This window comes from Hemiscyllium ocellatum, chromosome 8 (genome assembly GCF_020745735.1).
Source record: "Hemiscyllium ocellatum isolate sHemOce1 chromosome 8, sHemOce1.pat.X.cur, whole genome shotgun sequence".
NCBI classification, from domain to species: Eukaryota; Metazoa; Chordata; class Chondrichthyes; order Orectolobiformes; family Hemiscylliidae; genus Hemiscyllium; species Hemiscyllium ocellatum.
The window spans coordinates 99,930,351-99,952,159 of record NC_083408.1 but is presented as its reverse complement, the minus strand read 5'-3'; the positions used below and the strand labels follow the sequence as shown (position 1 = coordinate 99,952,159).

The 21,809-nt window shown below is 41.1% G+C and overlaps 1 protein-coding gene across 2 annotated transcripts in view; it reads right to left on the bottom strand.

Moving 5' to 3' along the window:
- Positions 1-20,708, bottom strand: part of fbln5 (fibulin 5) — a 93,032-nt gene extending 72,324 nt beyond the window's left edge. The window contains exons 1-3 of one of the 2 annotated variants that reach the window (XM_060829385.1): positions 20,418-20,708; positions 5,019-5,100; positions 2,617-2,665 (exon numbers count right to left, since the gene is read on the bottom strand). In XM_060829385.1, the coding sequence (XP_060685368.1) occupies positions 2,617-2,665; positions 5,019-5,099 (130 nt within the window). In that variant the 5' untranslated portion in view covers position 5,100; positions 20,418-20,708. The remainder of the gene's footprint in view (positions 1-2,616; positions 2,666-5,018; positions 5,101-20,417) is intronic. The other variant, XM_060829386.1, reaches the window with a different exon arrangement.
- Positions 20,709-21,809: the final 1,101 nt, after the last annotated feature.

Below are 21,809 nucleotides of genomic sequence, written 5' to 3'. Positions count from 1 at the left end.
TGAGACGGGTACAGCTGAGAACAGACGTAAATCAAACAGTCAAGGTAGGACTAATAAATTAAACTGCATTTATTTCAATGCAAGGGGCCTAACAGGGAAGGCAAATGAACTCAGGGCATGGTTAGGAACATGGGACTGGGATATCATTGCAATTACAGAAACATGACTCAGGGATGGGCAGGACTGGCAGTTGAATGTTCCAGGATATAAATGCTACAAGAAGGATAGAAAGGGAGGCAAAAGAGGAGGCGGAGTGGCATTTTTGATAAGGGATAGCATGACAGCTGTGGTAAGGGAGGATATTCCTGGAAATACATCGAGGGAAGTTATTTGGGTGGAACTGAGAAATAAGAAAGGGATGATCACCTTATTGGGATGATATTATAGATCCCCCAATAGTCAGAGGGAAATTGAGAAACAAACCTGTAAGGAGGTCTCAGCTATCTGTAAGAAAAATATGGTGGTTATGGTAGCAGATTTTAACTTTCCAAACATTGACTGGGTCTGCCATAGTGTTAAAGGTTTAGATGGAGACTAATTTCTTAAGTGTGTACAAGACAATTTTCTGATTCAGTATGTGGATGTACCTACTAGAGAAGGTGCAAAACTTGACCTACTCTTGGGAAATAAGGCAGGGCAGGTGACTGAGGTGTCAGTGGGGGAGCACTTTGGGGCCAGCAACCATAATTCTATTCATTTTAAAATAGTGATGGAAAAGGATAGACCAGTTCTAAAAGTTAAAGTTCTAAATTGGAGAAAGGCCAATTTTGACGGTATTAGGCAAGAACTTTCAAAAGCTGATTGGAGGAAGATGTTCACAGGATGGCTGGAAAATGGGAAGCCTTCAGAAATGAGATAACAAAAATCCAGAGAAAGTGTATTCCTGTCAGGGTGAAAGGGAAGGCTGGTAGGTATAGGGAATGCTGGATGACTAAAGAAATTGAGGGTTTGATCAAGAAAAAGAAGGAAGCATATGTCAGGTACAGACAGGATAGATCAAGTGAATCCATAGAATAGTATAAAGAAAGTAGGAGTATACTTAAGAGGGAAATCAGGAGGGCAAAACGGGACATGAGTTAGCTTTGGCAAATAGAATTAAGGAGAATCCAATGGGTTTTTACAAATATACTAAGGACAAAAGGGTAACTAGGGAGAGAATAGGGCCCCTCAAAGATCAGCAAGGTGGCCTTTGTGTGGAGCCAGAGAAATGGGGGAAATACTAAATGAATATTTTGCATCAGTATTTACTGTGGAAAAGGATATGGAAGATATAGGCTGTAGGGAAATAGATGGTGACATCTTGCGAAATGTCAAGATTTCAGAGGAGTAAGTGCTGTATGTCTTGAAACGGTTAAAGGTGGATAAATCCCCAGGAACCTGATCAGGTGTACCCAAGAACTCTGTGGGAAGCTAGAGAAGTGATTGCTGGGCCTCTTGCTGAGATATTTGTATCATCGATAGTCACAGGTGAGGTGCCGGAAGACTGGAGATTGGCAAAGGTGGTGCCACTGTTTAAGAAGGGTGGTAAGGACAAGCCAGGGAATTATAGACCAGTGAGCCTGACCTCGGTGGTGGGCAAGTTGTTGGAGGGAATCCTGAGGGACAGGATGTACGTGTATTTAGAAAGGAAAGGACTGATTTGGGATAGTCAACATGGCTTTGTGCGTGGGAAATCATGTCTCACAAACTTGATTAGGTTTTTTGTTGAAGTAACAAAGAAGATTGATGAGGGCAGAGTGGTAGATGTGATCTATATGGACTTCAGTAAGGCATTCAATAAGGTTCCCATGGGAGACTGATTAGCAAGGTTAGATCTCATGGAATACAGGGAAAACTAGCCATTTGGATACAGAACTGGCTCAAAGGTAGAAGATAGAGGGTGATGGTGAAGGGTTGTTTTTCAGATTGGAGGCCTGTTACCAGTGGAGTGCCAGAAGGATCGGTGCTGGGCCCTCTACTTTTTGTCATTTACATAAATGATTTGGAAGCGAGCATAAGAGGTACAGTTAGTAAATTTGCAGATGACACCAAAATTGGAGGTGTAGTGGACAGCGAAGAGGGTTACCTCAGATTACAACAGGATCTTGACCAGATAGGCCAATCGGCTGAGAAGTGGCAGATGGAGTTTAATTCAGATAAATGCGAGGTGCTGCATTTTGGGAAAGCAAATCTTAGCGGGACTTATACATTTAATCGTAACGTCCTAGGGAGTGTTGCTGAACAAAGAGACCTTGGAGTGCAGGTTCATAGCTCCTTGAAAGTGGAGTCGCAGGTAGATAGGATAGTGAAGAAGGCTTTTGGTATGCTTTCCTTTATTGTTCAGAGTATTGAGCATAGGAGTTGGGAGGTCATGTTGTGGCTGTACAAGACATTGGTTAGGCCACTGTTGGAATATTGCATGCAATTCTGGTCACCCAAGGGTGTTACAATGTTTGCAACTAATATATCCAAGGAATAAATGAACTGTTCATTTACCACATTCATGTCCATTGGATCTTGCTATGTCCAAAATAATAGCTTAAAAAGAACAACAATCACTTTGTATCAATATAGTTCAATGTGTGGGAGGGATGTTTGCGAGATGTCATAAAATGGTGCGTAACCTAGAAGTCTCACCTCTGCATTGTCCAGATGAACGGTCCAAACGATATCCATCAGAACACTGCTGGAAATAAACAGCACAAAACAATCCTTTTATTTAAAACAAGCATCAAAATATGCAGTAGATATTCATTTGCTGATTAATTGCATTCACCAGCTAATTTTTATTCAAGCCACATCTTTACTCGCTCGTCCTAATAAATTATTACTAGAACTCTGATACAGACTTGCACTTAGAGGCTTAGTTTCATCTATGGTAATTTTCCATTTTAAAAAAATTGCACAAAACATGAAGTCTAACAGTTCACATCCTCCTTGGTGCAAAAACCTGGTTATTCAGTGTTTCATCAAGAATTATCAGCATCTTAGCAAGTCCACTTATTACAGACAGCTAATAAAATGGGACTTCAAACAGGAGGGGAAACATACATAATGGTGGTGACATGCAGGGATTTTCCCTATGGGCAAAGATGAAGCAGTGTTCTCCCCAGGTAAAAACCACTATACTTCTTATTTGTCAGTATTTCTCCTTTACAATTCTAACAGACACCAAATAAATCTTAAAGGTGGACCTTACTACATGTGTTGATCACAAATGAACATTTAACACCAGAACTACATTACGTGTATACTAATTTCTAGGCACCCCGAATCAATTTCTTGTAAATAGGTGAGGGCCTTTGTTAAACCTCCCACCAGTGGGTGAGAGCACTTGCCTGTTTACTGTGTACAATATTCTGATTGTCCTTAAATGAACTTTAACAATTTACTCTTGTGATCCTTTCAGAGATTTAGATATTTCTATATAATTGCAATTAATTTGCTTTTTATAAGCCTGCAAGTATTTTGCAGTCCTGATCTGCTTATCTACTTTTGTGTATGGAAGATTGGCATGAGGTATTGATGGTCATTTGATGAGATGGCACATGTATAATGGGGCAAATGGCCTCCTTCTGTATTGTAAGAGCTCGCTGATTCTGTGATTTGTAGGCAAAGTTAATAATTTGTCTCACTCCTGACTCCCCCTGCATTAACAACTCTGTCCCGTTACAATTGGACTGAGAATAGATAATCAATATTCAAATTCCATTGTCTGATTCTAATACCTGACACCTTCCATGGACTAACGGGTTTTAAAATGGACAAATGCTGACCAAAAATGGCTGCTGTGATCACCTGATTATGTTGAGCCAAGCTCATGATTGGATCAATAAATAAGGATCAAGTCGAAAGTAACATCGTTATGAAACTTATTTATGTATCTCCCATTGAGTCACACCATTCCAGAAGTTATGTGTTAAGATAACTTGGAAAAACATTGAGCAATTTCCAGAGTATACAAATAGACATTTGTAAGGAAGAACTACCTGTCTCTCTCATTAAAATAAAAAAAACTTGGCACCTGGTGAAAGAAAGAACCTTGATGCAAGAACCATATGATGAGAGATCAAGGATATTGGCAAACCTCACCTCCACTGAAGAAATAGACGACAGCGATAGGTTTGGAATCAACTTTCAGTCTTGTGACTGTAGGACTATAAACATTAGGTTTCAATTACATTTTTTGTGTGCCCCCCCAGCCCCCCCACTCCCATTCTTACTAAGCTTACTATCTGTGTTGTATACTTATGTGCTAGATATTACATTTTTCCTTAGCGCTTAATAGGTCATCAAACACCACTTGTTTTCTCTCAAGAAAACCTTAGAATTGCGTCAGATTCATTTTTTATTTGATTAGCAAAGTTGAAGTGTGACAGTTATATATACAAAAAAAACAGAAAACATGTATTGCAGCCAACTGAGTGAGGTCTTAAAAGATAGAAGCAGATCTCTCCTCCCAGCCTGGTTCTACCATCTCAACCCTCTCTGCCAGAGTCTACCACCTCTGTTCTGACCCCTAGCATTGATCATATCTCTGACCAATTCACTCCTCCCATCTCTGACCACAGCTATACCTAATATACCAGTCCTTTAAGTGACCATGAATGCCATTGTCCATTTCCAAAATTGTATTTGTTCAAAAATTGACATCATTGGACTTTATTCAGGTCAACTACTCACACATTGGGTAAAAAATGAGGTCTGCAGATGCTGGAGATCATAGCTGAAAATATGTTGATGGTTAAAGCACAGCAGGTTAGGCAGCATCCAAGGAATAGGAAATTCGACGTTTCGGGCATAAGCCCGAATGATTATGGGCTTATGCCCGAAACGTCGAATTTCCTATTCCTTGGATGCTGCCTAACCTGCTGTGCTTTAACCAGCAACACATACTCACACAGTGGAGCTCATACCAACAGAGCAAGGTCACCCATTCGTTCTTTTTTCCTTGATTAAGAATCTCTTTGTCTTAAGGACACACACTGTACTCAGTCTGCTATAAGAGCATCTTCCCAACGTTTTTCTGTGATAATTACCGTAAAAGACACCGCTGAATCAAGTTCCTGAGCCCACCCAGCTCTGATCAGCAGCACCGTCAGTAACATCATAGCCAACATCCTGCAAACAAAACCAAGAAAGGAAAGGTGAACAATGCATGGTGAATAGTGATTGCACCATTCATTCCTTCTCATCATACACACATTTACATGTAAAATCCACCAACAAAACAAACGCCGCTTTCAATAGACTCCACAAACAAAAATGCTAGCTATCACATGGACTTAAAATTTCACGAGTTTTGGGGAATAGGTTCAGATACATAACTGCTTAGCCCATGAATACTGAAGGCCAGCTTCCATTTTCTGTTGTGATGTTCCAGTTCCCAAGCTTAGAACAATAAAGAAGTTTACTTATGTAGCTCCATTCATTTTATGATCTAATGCATTGTGTTGGGAGGTTGGTTAGCTCAGTTGACTGGGCTGCTGGCTTATAATCAACTAGGAGAAAGTGAGGACTGCAGATGCTGGCTTATAATGCAGAGTGACGCTAACAGCCTGGCTTCAATTCTCACACCCACTCTAGTCACCATGAAGGTAATGTTTCAACCTCACCCTACACCTTAGGGATGGTGGTCCTCAGATTAAACTACCAGCATTCACCTCCCTCTAACAAGAGAGCAGGCATAGACCCCTCTGAGACAAAGGCTACCCTGTCTTTTAATACATTTTCAAAAACTGAAGCACTTTATTACCATGGGTGATGCACAATGATTATCACAAAAAAATCAATTTAATCAACTACCTTCAACGTTCATCATTGACATCCAGGGGGGTTACCATTGACCAGACACTTAATTGGATCAGCCATTATGCATACCGTAGTTATAAGACCAGATCAGAACCTGGGAGTTCTGTACCATGTAGCTCACTATTTGATTCCCAAAAATCTATTCACCTTCAACAGACACAAGAGTGATAGAATACTCCACACTTACCTGCTTATCTACAAATCCAACAACACTCAACATCCTCCGGGACAAAGCAGTCTGCCTGATGAACATCCTAAGGGTGGCACAGTGGCATAGTGGTTAGCAATGCTACCTCACAGTACCAGGGACCCAGGTTCGATTCCCACCTCAAGTGACTGTGTGGAGTTTGCACATGCTCCCTGTGTCTGCGTGGGTTTCCTCCTGGTTCTCAGGTTTCCTCCCACAATCCAAAGATGCGTAGGTCAGGTGAATTGGCCATGCTGAATTGCCCATAATGTTAGGTGCAGTAGTCAGGGTAAATATAGGTTAGGGTTTGGGTTCCTCTTCGAAGGGTCAGTGTGGACTTGTTGGGCCAAAGGGCCTGTTTCCATACTGTAGGAATCTATCTATCCATTCACTAATTTAAACCTACCCTTCCTTCATGACTGATGTACAGTGGAATAGAATGTACCATCCAAAAGATGCATAGGCTTTCTAAGGATAATTCATAGTCCAAAAGGCAGCAGACCTGTGAGGAAAGAGCTCATATCAGGAGACTATAAACAGACACCAATGCACAAGGATTACAGCACTTACCTGGGACTGGGTGGCTGAGAGATACACTATTCAGTTCTCATCACCAGCCCACACTATGTTTGAAAGGAGAGTGAAAAGAAAAATAAATAGTGAAAAAATTGCAAAGTCACTGGAGTGTAAGAAACCGCCCTGTTTCTGTCATGTCCTTCAAATTGCTGTAAATTAGAAAGCTATGTTATTTTTGATGAAGTGACTATGCTTGAACTTAAATCAGGATTAACTTAAGATTTAAACACCAAGAATAGGGACAAGTCAGTTTCAATACAGTAAAGAAATTAAAAATAATCCAAAGTAGAGTAAAGGTAACATTAGGGAGGACATGGCAGCGCAGCTAGATTGAGTGGAATGTGTGAACTCTTGAACAACTGTATGTACAGTGAGAGCTGCCAAACTCTAAGTTTTGGAGCTCAAACAGCAGTTGTTGTTATTGAGGCACGTCCATGGGACTGAATGTTTCACGGATAGCCCGGTCAGAGAGGTTGAGGGTCTAGAGGCACAAACGGAATAGATGACTTCTGGGCAATCCAAGCAAAAAAAGGCAGTTAGTTTCGGAGTTGCCTTGGGACCTGTTCAGAAATTAGTTTTCAGTTTTGAAATCTGGTTGTGGCAGTGGTTCCTCAAGGGGGACATAGTCAGAGCCACATTTTTGGCATCCTGACCAGTTTGGCCATACAGAAAAGGACACATAGTGATAGGGGATTCATTAGTTCTGGCATCTCTGTGGAAATAGACAGAGAATGGTATATTACTTCCCTGGTGTCACAGTGAAGGATGTCATACAGCAGCTGCAGGACATTCTTCTGCGGGAGGATGAACAACCTAACATGTGGTCCATCTCAGTGAGAATTACTTAGGTAGGAAAGGGGAAGTGAGCCTACAATCAGAAAACTAACAAGTAGGACCACAACCTTATCAGTCTTTGGATTTCTCCCAGTGCCACAGGCAAATGAGTGCATACATAGAAGGGTAAGGCAGCAGAGTGTGTGGCTGGAAAAGAGGTGCAAGAGAAAGGGCTTTAGATTTCTGGGACAATGGGACTGTATCAGCTCTAGGCAAATTGATACCTGTACAAGATAAGCGAGTTGTACCGAATAGAGCTGGGACTGAGTTCCTGACACGGTGTTTTGCCAGTGCTATTGAGTTGGTTTTAAATCAACTTGGCAGAGGAGTGGAGAACAAGAGAGAATATTAGAGAGGAATACAGGGGTGCACAAAATACTTGGAGAGACTAGTTTAGTAAATAATAAATCAGGAGGTGAAGTCTGAATAAAGGAGATAGTAAGCGAGTCTAAATCAGGATAACTCTGCATGTGCTGAAAAATGTGTTGCTGGAAAAGTGCAGCAGGTCAGGCAGCATCCAAGGAGCAGGAGAATCGACGTTTCGAGCATAAGCCCTTCTTCAGGAATGAGCCCGAAGAGCTTATGCCCGAAACATCGATTCTCCTGCACTTTGGATGCTGCCTGACCTGTTGCGATTTTCCAGCAACACATTTTTCAGCTCTGATCACCAGCATCTGTAGTCCTCACTTTCTCATAACTCTGCATGTGTATGAATACATGGACTATTGTGAATAAGGTTGTGGACCTTATTTGAGCTGGTTCTTGGAAATGGGGTGGGCCAAGTAAATCAAGTGCTAGTGGGAGAACACTAAAGTGACAGTAATCATTGCACCATATAGTTTAGGATGAGGATGGAAAAAGTCAATAGGCACTCTTGAGTAAGAATTATTAATGGGGAGAGACAATTTCAGTGCAGCAAGAATGAAGCTGGGCAAATAGACTGGAACAAAAGGTTGGTGGGAAAAGCTTTAGCTGAACAATGGGTTATCTTCAAATGAAGAAATGGTACAGATCCAGCCAAGATTCCCTCAAAAAGGAAAGGAAATGCAAACAAATCCAGAGTTCTGTGGATGAAAAAGGAAATAGAAAGTAAAATAAAGAAGAAGTGTGCCTATGACAGCGTCGGGTAAAAAAATACAATTGAGAACCTAAAGGAATATAGAAACCTTCTGAGGGATGGGGAGGAAGGTATTAGAGAAGCAAAGAGGGATTCTGAGAAAAGACAGGCAGCCAACCTGAAGGTGAATCCCAAAGTCTTCTATAGGCACATCATGTAGTCAATGTGTGGCAAGAGGAGCAGTCAGGTCAAATAGGGACCATCAATGAGAATGTATGCACAGAGACAAGAGGCATGAATGTGATGTTAAATGAATAGTTTGCTTCTGTCTTTACTAAGGAGGTAGATACTATGATGACAGAGGAAGAAATTCTATCACCAGAAGGATTTAAAGTTCATAGGGAGAAAATGTTGGACAGAATATGGTACTTAAAATTGATAAGGAACAGGGATTGGTTAAAATGCAACCAAGAACAATAAAGGAAATGAGATTATATGTTGCAGTGGCATTAACCAAAATATTTTAGACTTTTCTAAATTCAGAGCAAGTGCCAGAGACTGAAGAGTAACAGACATCGTGTCCTCATTCAAAACGTTTGTCAGGATAAGCCCAGAGTCACAAACCAGTCAGTTTAGACATAGGGAGGCTTCTGGAAACAATTTTTCAAAATAGAATTAATAGACACATTGAAATAGGTGAATTGATTAAAAAGAGCACACATTTTTGAAGCAGTTGCTGAAGGGTTTTTTTAAAATAGGTAATAGAAAGGGTCAATTAGGGTAACGTTGTTGTGCATGCACGTTCAAAAGACATTTGATACAATGTGCCCCATCAAACTTGTGAGAAAAGTTGTTGCTCATGGTATAAAAAGGACATTAATAACATGGATACAATATTGAATGAGTCATAGGAGACAGAATAAAAGTCATTGGGATAATTATTCAGGCTGAAGGAAGGTTTGTAGTGGAGATCCCGAAGAGTCTTTTTGGGACCCTATCTTTTCCTGGTATATACATGTGATCTAGTTCATGGCCTGGAGGGAACAATTTCAAAGTTTGCAGATGACATGAAATAAGAAACATTGTAAACTGTACAATTATATTGCATTTATTGTCATGTGTACCAAGGCACAGTGAAAAGCTTTGTCTTGCGAGCAATACAGGCAGATCACAGAGTTAAGTAGCGTGGATAACTAAATAATAGGTAAACAGCAGTGAACACCAAAACACAGGTACAGGCGAATGCTAAGTGTTTGAGAGTCCATTCAGTATTCTAACAACACGAGGGTAGAAACTGTTTTGAAACCGGATGGTGCATGTGTTCAGACCTCTGTACCTTCTCTCTGATGGTAGACGTTGTGGAAAAGCATTGCCAGGGTGGGCTGGATCTTTGAGAATGCTGGTGGCCTTTCCTTGACAGTGGGCCTGGTAGGTGGGTTCTATAGATGAGAGGTTGGCCTTTGTGATTGTCTGGGCCAAGTTCACCACTCTCTGTAACCATCTCTGATCTTGAATGGTACAGTTGCCATACCAGGTAGTGATACATCCAGACAGAATGCTCTCGATGGCGGACCTATAAAAGTTGGCAAGGGTATTTGCTGTCATGCCAAATTTCCTCAGCTGCCTGAGGAAGAGGAGACCTTGATGGGCCTTTGTAACCAGTGCATCCATGTGAAGAGTCCAAGAATGCTTGTTGTGGATGACCACTCCCAGGAGCTTGACAGTCTCCACTTGTTCCACCTCTGTGCTGTTAATGTATAGGGGACATGAGTAACATCCCGCTGAAAGTCAATAATGAGTTCCTTGGTTTTGCCAGCATTGAGAGCTAGGTTGTTCTCAGTGCACCATTTTTCCAGGTCTTCCATACCCATCTGTAGTCTGTTTTGTTGCCATCTGAGATTCAACCGTCTATGGTGGTGTCATCAGCAAACTTGTAAATCACATTGGTCTGGTATTTGGTGACGCAGTCATGAGTATACAGTGAGTACAGTAGGGGGCTAATTACGCAAGCTCCAGTGTTGAGTGTTAGCAAGGATGAAATATTGATCCCAATCTTCACTGATTGTGGCCTGTGGGTCAGGAAACTGAGGAACCAGTTGCAGAGAGTGGGGCTTAGTCCAAGATCACTAAGTTTAGTAATCAGTCTCGAGGGGATAATAGTGTTGAAGGCTGAACTGCAGTCAATGAGTAGGATTTTTACATAGCTGTTCTTGATGTCAAGATGTTCTAGTGAAGAGTGAAGGGCAAGTGTCATAGCATCTGACGTGGATCTGTTGGTACGAGAGGCAAATTGGAGTGGGTCAAGAGTAGTGGGGAGGCTGGAGTTGATTAATGCCATGACCAGCCTTTCATAGCACTTCATGTCCACTGACATTAGGGTCACTAGGCGGTAGTCATTGAGACATGCTACGTGAGCCTTATTAGGCAGAGGATGATGTTGGCCTTTATGAAAAAAGCAACGACAGTGGCTTGCTGCAGGGAGAGGTTGAAGATGTTCAAGACATCTGCCAGCTGATATGTGCATGCTCTGAGTGCACGGCCTGGTACTCCATCTGGTCCCATTGCTTTCTTTGGGTTCACACAAAGGAAAACTGATCTGACCTCTGATGCAGTGACTGTTGCTATAGGTTCATCAAGAATAGGTGTTATCTCTCCACTGAAATTCTGCTCAAAGCGAGCATAGAAGGCATTGAGATGATATGGGAGGGATGTGTCATCATGTGCTATCTTGCACTGTCTCTTTTTAGAACCTGTGATGTCATTCAGCCCTTGCCATAGTCGCCGGGTGTCTGTCTGGGTCTCTAGTTTGGATCGGTATTGGTCCTTGTCTTAATGGCTCTGCGAAGGTCATACTTGGATTCCTTATATTTGAATGAGTGTCCTGGTCTGAAGACCTCACACCTGGTTTTTAGCAAGTTCTATAAATCCTGATTAATCCAGGGTTTCCTGTTGGGGAACACCCAGATTGACTTCCTCGGTATGCAGTCCTCCACACACTTGCTGATTAAGTCTATGACGGTGGTAACAAATTCATCTAAGGTCCCTATGGACTGTTTGAACATCGTACACAGCTGATCCCAGACAGCACCGGAGTTGATCCTTGCCTCCTCCAATCAGTACTGGACCTGTATCCGTGCAGGGGGTCTCCTGCTTGAGCTTTTGCCTGTAAGCCGGGAGAAGAAACATGGCAGTGCAGTCAGAGTTCCCGAAAAGACGGCACAGGATGGAACGGTAGGCATCTGTCACAGTGGTGTAGCAGTGGTCTAAAATATTTGGGCCCCTGGTGGAGCAGGTAATGTTCTGGTGGTACTTGGGCTACACCTTCCTTAGATTGGCTTGATTGAAGTTGCCAGTTACAATAACCAGGAACTCGGGGTGTTCCAAATCCGGGGTGTTAATGGTGGAGTACAGGACATCCAGAGCTTCCTCAACCTTTGTCTGTGGCGGTGTGTACATTCCCGTCGTAGATAGAAGGGGCAGCATTTGATGGTGAGAAATTTAAGATTTGGGGAGCAAAGGCTGCCCAGGGTTGCAATGTCCATGCACCACAAGTTGTTGATTAAAATGCAAATCTGTCCACCCTTTGTCTTACCTGAGGGTGCTGTACAGTCCATATGATGGATAAAAAAAATCCATCAGTCTGAAGTGCGCAGTCAGGAATGGGTGAGTTGAGCCAGGTTTCTGTGAAGCAGAATGCACAGCAGTCCCACAGTTCACATTGAAAGCTGAGTCATGATCTGAGTTCGTCCATCTTTTTCTCCAGAGATTGTACGTTTGTTAGGAGTAAGCTAGGAAGGTGGGGGGTGTCTTGAAACCGTGTAGTCTTAGTCTTACTGGTAGACCGACATGCTTATCCTGCTTCCTCGCAGGTTTCTTACTTTTGAGGGTCTGGTGGTCTGGAGGAGTGAATTGTGACTGCTTCCAGTTAAGTGATCCTTCCTAGGACCCTGTGGAGCAGGTAGGTTGCAGTTTGGTGTAGAGTGGCTAGTTCATGGCAGATTAAGTTTAATGTGGAGAAGTGTGAGGTGATGCACTTTGGTCAGAAGAGCACTCAAAGGCATTATAAAATATGAGGTACAACACTCAATGGGGTGCAGGAGCACAGGAACCTGGCTACATATGTTGACAGATCATTGAAGATGGTAGGACAGGCAAAGATAGCAGTGAATAAAGCATACTGTATCTTGCACTTTATTAACAGGAGCATACATATATGAGTAAGGAACCTATGTTAAACTTATACAAGATACATGTTTGACCTCAGCTGGAGTAGTGTGTTCAGTTCTGGGCACCACATTGCATGAAGGCATTGAATACATGACAGAGGCTGCAGAAGTGATGAGAAACTTCAATCATGAGGATAGGTTAGAGAGGTTGGAAGTGATCATCTTGGAATGAAGAAGGTTAAGAAGAGATATGACAGATGTTTTCATGAAAGAACTAGAAACAGTAAATGCTGACAATCTGCTTTTGCTTATAAAAGGATAGCGAATGAGAGAACGCAGATTTAAAGTTATTTGTATATGTAGCCAATATGATGCAAGCAATCATTTCTTTACACAAGTGGTTTGGGAATGGAATGCACTTCTGGATTTGTGAGGAGGCAGGTTCAACAGAAGCATTCAAGAGGGCATTGGATGAGTGTTTGAATGGAAATAATATGCAAGGGAATAGAGAAAAGGCAGGAGAATGTGATTATGTCATAACGTTCATTGTGAGACTGGTGCCTCAAATGGTCTCCTTCTGGGTCCTAAAACCTCTGCGATTCTGTGATTTTGGTGGCACCTTCCAAACCTGAAACCCTCATCACCTAGAAGCAAAGAGACAAAAATGCACCACCTGCAAGTACCCCTCCAACCCACTCACTATTGTGACTTGGAAATATATCACCACTCCTTCATAGTCGTTAAGTCAAAATCCTGGAATTCCCTCCTAAACCACATATGGGGTGTGCTACACCACATGGACTGTAGCGGTTCAGGAAGATGAATTCCCAACACCTTCTGAAGGTCAGTTAGGGACAGGCAGTAAATGCTGGCCTTATCAACGATGCTCACGGCCAATGAATGACCAAAAGGAGTTAGTAACCAGAAGGTTGGTCAAAGGTTGGTTTTAAAGGTAAACAGAGAGATAGATAGATAGATAGATAGATAGATAGATAGATAGATAGATAGATAGAGAGATTCTAGGATAGAATTCCAGAGGAATGTCATTGATCTTATCATCATTTATACGCCCAAAATAGAGGAGGGATTCAAAAGGTTCACCTACACTTTTACTTCTTGGATTACTCACAACTGATAGCACTTATTAAATAGGTCAGACTATGTTTCAGCAATGTACTTAAACAATAGAGCAATTACTAGCAAACATCATATATCATCATCTGGGTCTCCTCTAAAGGAGTCATCTGGAATGCTGTTGAATTTCTAAAATTCACCAGTTCAAAGTGCGCCAAAAAAGGATTTAATGTGAAATAATCACATTGCACCTTAGGTATGTGGCACTGATCAGGATCCCTCAAGACACTTTGCTCAAAAGGAAAATTGACTTTCATAACTCTTGCAATACACAATCGTCCACCGAGAAGCCAATCCACATCTGGATTTTTGTAATAAGTCCCTAAAACTAACAATTATGACATCTCTTGCCAAGAGTACTTCATGAGGAATCATTTCAGAGTGTTAGAATTACAGTTGTCTAGTGAGCAGCAAAATCACACGAAGAGTGGTGGGATCAATGACCATATAACTTCTTCTTGGTAGTGTTAATTGAGGAGATTCCCTACTCTTTAAATTGCTCCACTAGAAATTGAACCCAGTCGAGACACTGGGTAGACTCTTAATTTAACATCCTATTGATGGACAATACCAGTAACAGTGTAGTGCTCCCCCACTGAATTGTTTAGTGTAGTGATTGTAAAGAGATCAGCCAGGTGATCTCAAGAATTTGAGATCCCTGATTGGGACAGCTAGCCTAGTCCAATCAGGGGGCCTTGGCTGACAGGTATAAACAGGAGTGTCAGAGAGTGTTCATCTGAGAGCTGGCTCTGAGGATGCCACACCAGTGTCAAATACTATGCACAAGTAAATAAAGGGTGACTTGGTGCTGGGATACCAGTGTCTGTTGAGTGATTTGATCTAGTGTGGGACTTTTACCCCCATAACCTCCGAGTCCGATGCAGCAGTGATACTAATTGAACTAAGATGAACCAAACCAACATCACCCCATTTGGTCGCATGATTTTGTTGCCTAGGGATAAAAATACCCTCCACATTTTTAACTGCATTTCTAGAGTCCTCTATCCTACTGAATTTCAGAAAAAATTCCAAAAACATTTACCCAAATTGAAACCGAAACATAGACATAGAATATTTGTCTGAAAAGATAAATCACCAACAAATAAAATATCAACATTAGCAAGTGAAGCATACCGACATGATTTCAAATTAATCTTGCAAACGTTTCGTCCCCTTTCTAGGTGACATCTTCATTGAAGATGTCACCTAGAAAGGGGACGAAACGTTTGCAAGAAAAACTCCCAGCTCGGCGAACAGAACCACAACAACGAGCACCCGAGCTACAAATCTTCTCACAAACTTTGATTTCAAATTAAGCCAAATAGATAGATTCCTGCGATTTGTGGTGCATTGATATAGCTACAGGAGAAGACACAGTTCATTGTTGTAAAATAAGATGTTTTTGTAGCAAGCAAGCTTATTTGACAATGTATCATTTATGATTGTCTAATGAATAAGTAATTATATAAATGGATTTGAGTTTAAGGTATTTATCAGCATGAGGCAGCAACATGTAACAAACAGCTGCAAGTGGTTAGTCACAGTAATTTACTGGGATAATTTAATAAAGATTCTTCAAAAGTTTTCTCTCCCACAGAAACTGATACAGATGTAAATAAACATGTGAGCAATTCCAGTTGGCCACTACAAGCACAATTTGGGGATTTAAATTTTGTTTTTGTTGAAACAATGTTATCTGACTAGCATGCAACCAACTCAGCTCATCTCCCTTATTGTGATTCAGCGCTGCACTCCGAACAAGGTAAAACATTTCAATCCTTCCTTTGGTTTGGTGGCCACAATCGAAGGCAGTTCTCCTGTTGGGTCTTGGCCAAGGCAGCCCGCATCTGAAATATAACTTCCTCGCTTCTTCCACACTTCTCCCACCCACACCCATCTTCACTTTCGAGACAAAGATCAATATTTCATTAGTCTTTTTTTGATTTAATTTTGGGTCTCTGAAGCATGTAGAGGGCAAAGTAAGAAAAGACAGTGCTAGTGGTCAAATATGGGTTTTAATACCATTCTGATGTAACTTGGTTCCAGGGATGAGAGAATTTAACTATAAGGTTAAAATGGAGAAGCAGGGGGTTTTCTCCTTGGAATGAAAGAAATTGGGTGGCAATTTGATTGATCATAAGATTTTGAGAGATTTAATTAAGGTCGATATAAAATATTCCATTAGCTGACGGTACAATGACGTGAGGCCATAGATTGCTTTTTAAACAACAAATTACTTTAAACTCATTATCTTTGAGTGAAAGTGACCACAATAAATGGCTACGAAAGGTAATTTAATGGACATTTGAGGGAAATAAGCCAATAGGGCTACAGGGATTGGCTAAGCCAGTGAACTATATGGTGAACCAGCATAGATGGGCCAAATGGCCACTTCTATGCTGTTAGTTATTTTGTGATGTTGCATGGCAATCATCACCAATACGAAGGTCATGGCTCTCTGATGTATAGTCAAATTTTTGAGCGCACGTATATAATACTGACTGACTCACCACTGTCACTACGAAGATAACTTGCTGAATTAAGCTCCAATCAGCTTGTTAGGAGCTGAGTAGCGAAATATTGCCCAATCACAGTCCACCTTTGCAGAAACTGCCAACCAATCAGAGTCTGGCACTTTCTGGGTCCTTTCACTTTTCATGCGTTGCAAATGGTAGGGAGAGGGTGATTAGGCATCAGAGACAAGGAAGGAGGATTCAGCAGTCATCCCTTTGCCTCTATTCCTGCCCCACCCTATCTCAGCAGGCAGGACAACCTGTGTTTCCAATCAGGAAACAGGCACTTGTCTTGCCCTTCAAGAAGGCAGAAAATCAGTTTGGTGGCAAATTGAGGTCCTTAAATGACTATTCATTGATCATTTCAGGGTTTTAATTGCTGGCCCCACAATGGGCCTTCTCATCCAGCACTTAATTGGTGATGTGGCAAAAATGTGCCAGAGGAAATGTGTCAAACCCCTTTTATCAGCTTCCTTGCCACCAATAGGAAGGACAAATCTGCACTCATTCTGTTTATTTAATGAACTGAATTCCACTTACAAATTACTTTATCATTTCTCCAAACCACTGGATTACTAGCCCAGTAACATAACCACTCTGTTAGCATGTTATACTGAATAGCCGGCTCCTGATATGGTTGATTCGATTCAAATAATGACATGATATCGACCAGTTGAATTATTTTACCACGTGCATATGTGGTGTGTTCTCAAAAAGCCAATCATTACTCCCGAAACTGTTGAACCAGTTTAAATTATGTACCATACTGAGGGGGATTACCAGATCAGATACACTTTTATCTGTTGATGATGCACCCCCAGTGATATCTGGACTACACTCAGCTAGTTTACCTTAGGCAAAAGGGAGAGAAATGCATGTGACTCAAAGAGGCAGCAAAAGTTGCTTTCAAAGTTATCACTTTGTGCATTATAATATATTATTTTACAGCAGATATTATGAAGCTACACTGATGTTTAAAATCGAACCCCTTCCAGTTCTTGTTCTGTTAAACCCTTGCCCCCTCACTTGCGCAGCAATGTTTAGTGTGGGAACAAAACCTTCCTGTTTCTTGGTATTGTGGAGGCACCAGCTAAAGACAATCTGTGAGAGTGCATTTTACCCGCTTTCAGTTGTCAGCTATAGCTGGTTTTTCTCTCACACACCCTTACCCCATCTCAATCAGAAGATCTTGGATTCTGAGCAGAAATGTAGATCAAAACATCAAGGCAGAATGGGGGCAGGGGACGCGGGGAGGTCGCGGAGGGGGTGGGGGGTGTAGTGCTGTATTCTTAGGGTGTGCCACTCACTGAATAGGATGTTAAACAGAATCCTATTGTGCTAATCCTCGCAGGTGGATATTAAAATCCCAATGCATTATTTTAAAGTTGAACAGGGAAGCTCTGTCCAGTATCTGGGTCAATATTTATCTCTCAATCTATCTTCACTAAAACACATTGTCTGTTCATACCCATTGCTGGTTGTGGGATTGTGTTATGCGGAAATGTGGCTGTGACATTTCCTCCTTTAGAGCAATGGGTGGCTCAGTGGTTAGCATCGCTGCCTCACAGCACCAGGGATCTGGGTTCAATTCCATCCTTGCGTGAATGCTGTGTGGAGTTTGCACGTTCTCCTCGTGTCTGTGTGGGTTTCCTCTGAGTGTTTCAGTTTCCTCCCACTGTCCAAAGATGTGCAGGTTAAGTGGATTGGCTATAGGAACTGTAAGGTTATAGGGAGAGGATGGGTCTGGATGGGATGCTCTTCAGAGGGTTGGTATGGTCTGCTTTCACAAGGTAGGGATTCTATGAACATTGGTTGCAATTAACTGGCTTTCATTGCACTGAGTAAAATATGAGAGAGACTGCATACATTGAAGCCTTTCTTTCCGAAAACAATTTTATTAGAATGCATTGAACCAAGTTAATTTGGACACATTCAAATTTCACTGTGGCTTGTAGCAAGAAATTCCAGCTAAGATAATGGAGTGAACAGTTGAATTTTTGTTTCTCCAATCACATCTAGATACCAGCACTCTCATAAAATGAATCAATTTAAAAGAAGTTAAAACATTGAAAACAAAATCCAGACTTAACTATTCCAATGTGCTCCTGGCAAGCAACATGTACTGCACTCACTGTACCCTATCCTACAGCACATCGCTCTCACACACACATCACAGCAATGTCACCAGGTTCTTAAATGTCTCCAACTTCTTCTCACACACAAAGCCTTTTATAACGATCTACCACCTCTACCAGTCCCACTGCTTTCTATGTTCTATTATCTTTACTCAAAGAGTAGTAGGAGCATGGAACGCACTGCCTGCAACAGCACTCGACTTATCAACTATAAGGGCATTTAAAGTCATTGGATAGACATATGAACAAGAATGGAATAGTGTAGGTTAGGTGGGGTTCAGATTGGTTACACAGGTCGGTGCAACATCAAGGGCCGAAGGGCTTGTAGTGTACTGTAATGTTCTATGTCCCTGTAATTTCCTCCAGCTCTACAACTCTGCATTACTTCAGCTCTGGCTTTCTAACATTACCAGTGTTACATTGATCACTGGCAACCATGTTTTCAGATGTTCAGGTCTCATATGCCAAAATATTCTCGCTGAGCTCCTCTTTCTCTTCCTTTAACACTTTCATAGAATCACACAACAATTGGACTGATCATCCTTTTTTCATGGTTCAGCTCTCTACTTTCTATCTGCTAAGGGCTCTTTGAAACACACTGGGACTTGTTCTACATTACAGGTACTCCATCAATGAATGTTCTTTAAAATGTGATTCCCAGGTAAATCAGATGAAACTTGTTGCAGCTCTCAAGATACTGACAAACCTATGCCCACAATGTCACTGCCAGTGCTGATGGATTAGCCAATCCTAACATTAATGCAACATAGCATTATTGACAACTCTCAACCCAAGTTTGTAATGTGAGACAAAATTGTTTAGAAGTGGGAGGAGATATGTTTTGTACCACTGCCCTGCCACTTTAAAAGCTAGAAAAGCACAGAGATTAGTTATAAGAAGTCATTTAAAAACCTGGAGTTGGTAAACATTCATTTAACTGGACTTGCAGTGGAATTTTTCATGGCTCATTAAATCCAAAGATAGTGCCAAAGAACTTGAAAATAACTAATGTTCCAAATACAGCCAGAAACGTGATCCTGGAAATTATACAAGGAGGTTAGTTCAAGAAGGAAAGATAGAATTATAATGATCATTTAAAAAGAATAAAACCAACAGTTCCAAACTAACACCAGATTTAAAAAAGCATATCAAACTGAACTAATTCATTACAGTGATATCATTGTCATGGAACAACAGCCTCTTGATGGCTGAGTTCTCAGAGGGTCAGTAAAAGAAGCAGTTTCAATGATGGATCACTCCCTCTTGTGGGCAAAGGTTTGACTTCCAAGGCTAGTTATATCCCACAGAGCATTCAATGATTGGATTTTTTAGGATTCCAAAGTGGTTCTGGAAAAACCCTTGAATGATTTCATTACAGTTTCCTAGGTTGAGGAAAGAAGCACTAAGATAAGTTATGGCTGTGGAGAATTAACATACTTTTTGTTCATTAGCAATGTGCAACCAAATATAACATTAGTTTAGAACAGAAAATATCGGAAAAACACAACAGGTCTGACATCAATTGACAGAGAAACAGGGTTAACATTTCAAGTTAAACGTGACTTCTTCAGAACTGATCGTCAGACTGTGTTCTGCAGAACAATCATTAAAGCATTTATTCCATCTTTCTCTCTCACATACTAGATCAATTGCTTTTTCAAACACCGTTTTTATCTCAGATTTCCGGCATCCACGCTATTTTATTTTGCTTGTTACAATGATGCCTGCTTTACATCAAGGTCAATGCAAGTAATTTAGTAATTCAAAATACATTAAATGCAACATTCAAAATGTCTGATAACCCTGTGGTCATTAAGATTAAAATGTTATATGATGGGATGACTGAGAGTTTGACATTGATTAATCAATCAGTCAATTAATTTTTGCATGTGTTACCCATTAATATTCAATTAAATATTCTACTTTATAGAGTAAATTACACTTAAAATCTTCTGAAATAATTGTGTTCACCTGGATAATGAAGTGTTTTCAGACATCTATTATAAGTTTATGCATTATACCAACCTGATATCTTCTAAGTGTTTATATTTCTGAAAAGTAGAATCAAAAATCCAGAGGTCTGATGTTCTGCAAAATTGCTTGTATTTCCCTGTTCTCTCTGATAAGCTCCTTCGAGATTTATGTGGCTGCTGGATTTGAACTTGCAAAAAGCTGATGGCCCTTTCCACACACGTTGTCCCCTTTATCTTGAAAGTACTGGTCTCGAAATGATCAGCGCTTAGTTTCGTTCAAGCTCCCTTCTAATTCAGTGTTAAGCCAATTGGACAAGGAATGCTAAAAATGAGCACTTCACTCTCAAAGTACATTTAGAAATGCAAATGGAGGCTCTGTGTCGCTGACAGCTGGTTTAAATTACACAGCACTAACTGGCGTGAGTTCCCACAACCAGCTTGTGGATCTTGGCAGTTTAGAGCTTCGTTCTTAGTCTTCCTGGAAAGTTTGAGACCTTCAGTATGTTTAAACTGAAGAGCCTGATAAGTCACTGCTTTTATTTGTTAGCTCATGGGATCTGAATTTGTTTTAAATTAAAATTAACTGAAAATGGTTTATGGAAACATACCAACACACTCTATTTTTGCTATGAAACCACCACCAATTTAAACAGGATATTTGGAACAATTGTATGACTTTATTCCTTTAAATGGATGGAAGTCTGGGGGACAATTAATTCACCTTTTATAGGCCATGAGTGCGGAAGTGGTGGAGAATGTTAATGGCTCCACATTGCATTGTAGAGAGAGATGCCAGGAAGCTCAGACAGCCCCATTGTAGCTTTTCATCTTTCCAATGAAGTTAGGCTCAAATAGTTCTCACTTTGGGCTTTGCAAACCTGAAGGGAGACTTGGGAAGCTCTGGACTGTGTCAAAAATCAATGTTGGTGCTGGGGAAGTTTATCTATTCTACTTCTCACATCGTTCACAGTAGGACATGGTTAGCAAGGTGTCATTCGTATCTTGCGTTAATGATTGCACAACTAAAATATATCAGGTGAGAAATTGCTGTTTGCAACATTAACCTGAATTTCCTCATTTCATCCACAGGTGACCATATAGAGGTTTATAAAATCATGAGGGGTATGGTCTAGTCATAGAGATATACAGCACAGAAACAGACCCTTCGGTCTAACTTGTCCATGCTGACCAGATATCCTAACCTAAACTAGATCCATTTGTCAGCACTTGGCCCATATCCCTCTAAATACTTTCTTATTCACATATCCATCCAGATGCCTTTTAAATGTTGCAATTGTACCAACCTCCACCATTCCCTCGGGCACCGCCCCCTGCATGAATAGGTTTGCCCCTTAGGTACATAGAACATAGAACATAGAAAAATACAGCACAGTACAGGCCCTTCGGCCCTCGATGTTGCGCCGATCCAAGCCCACCTAACCTA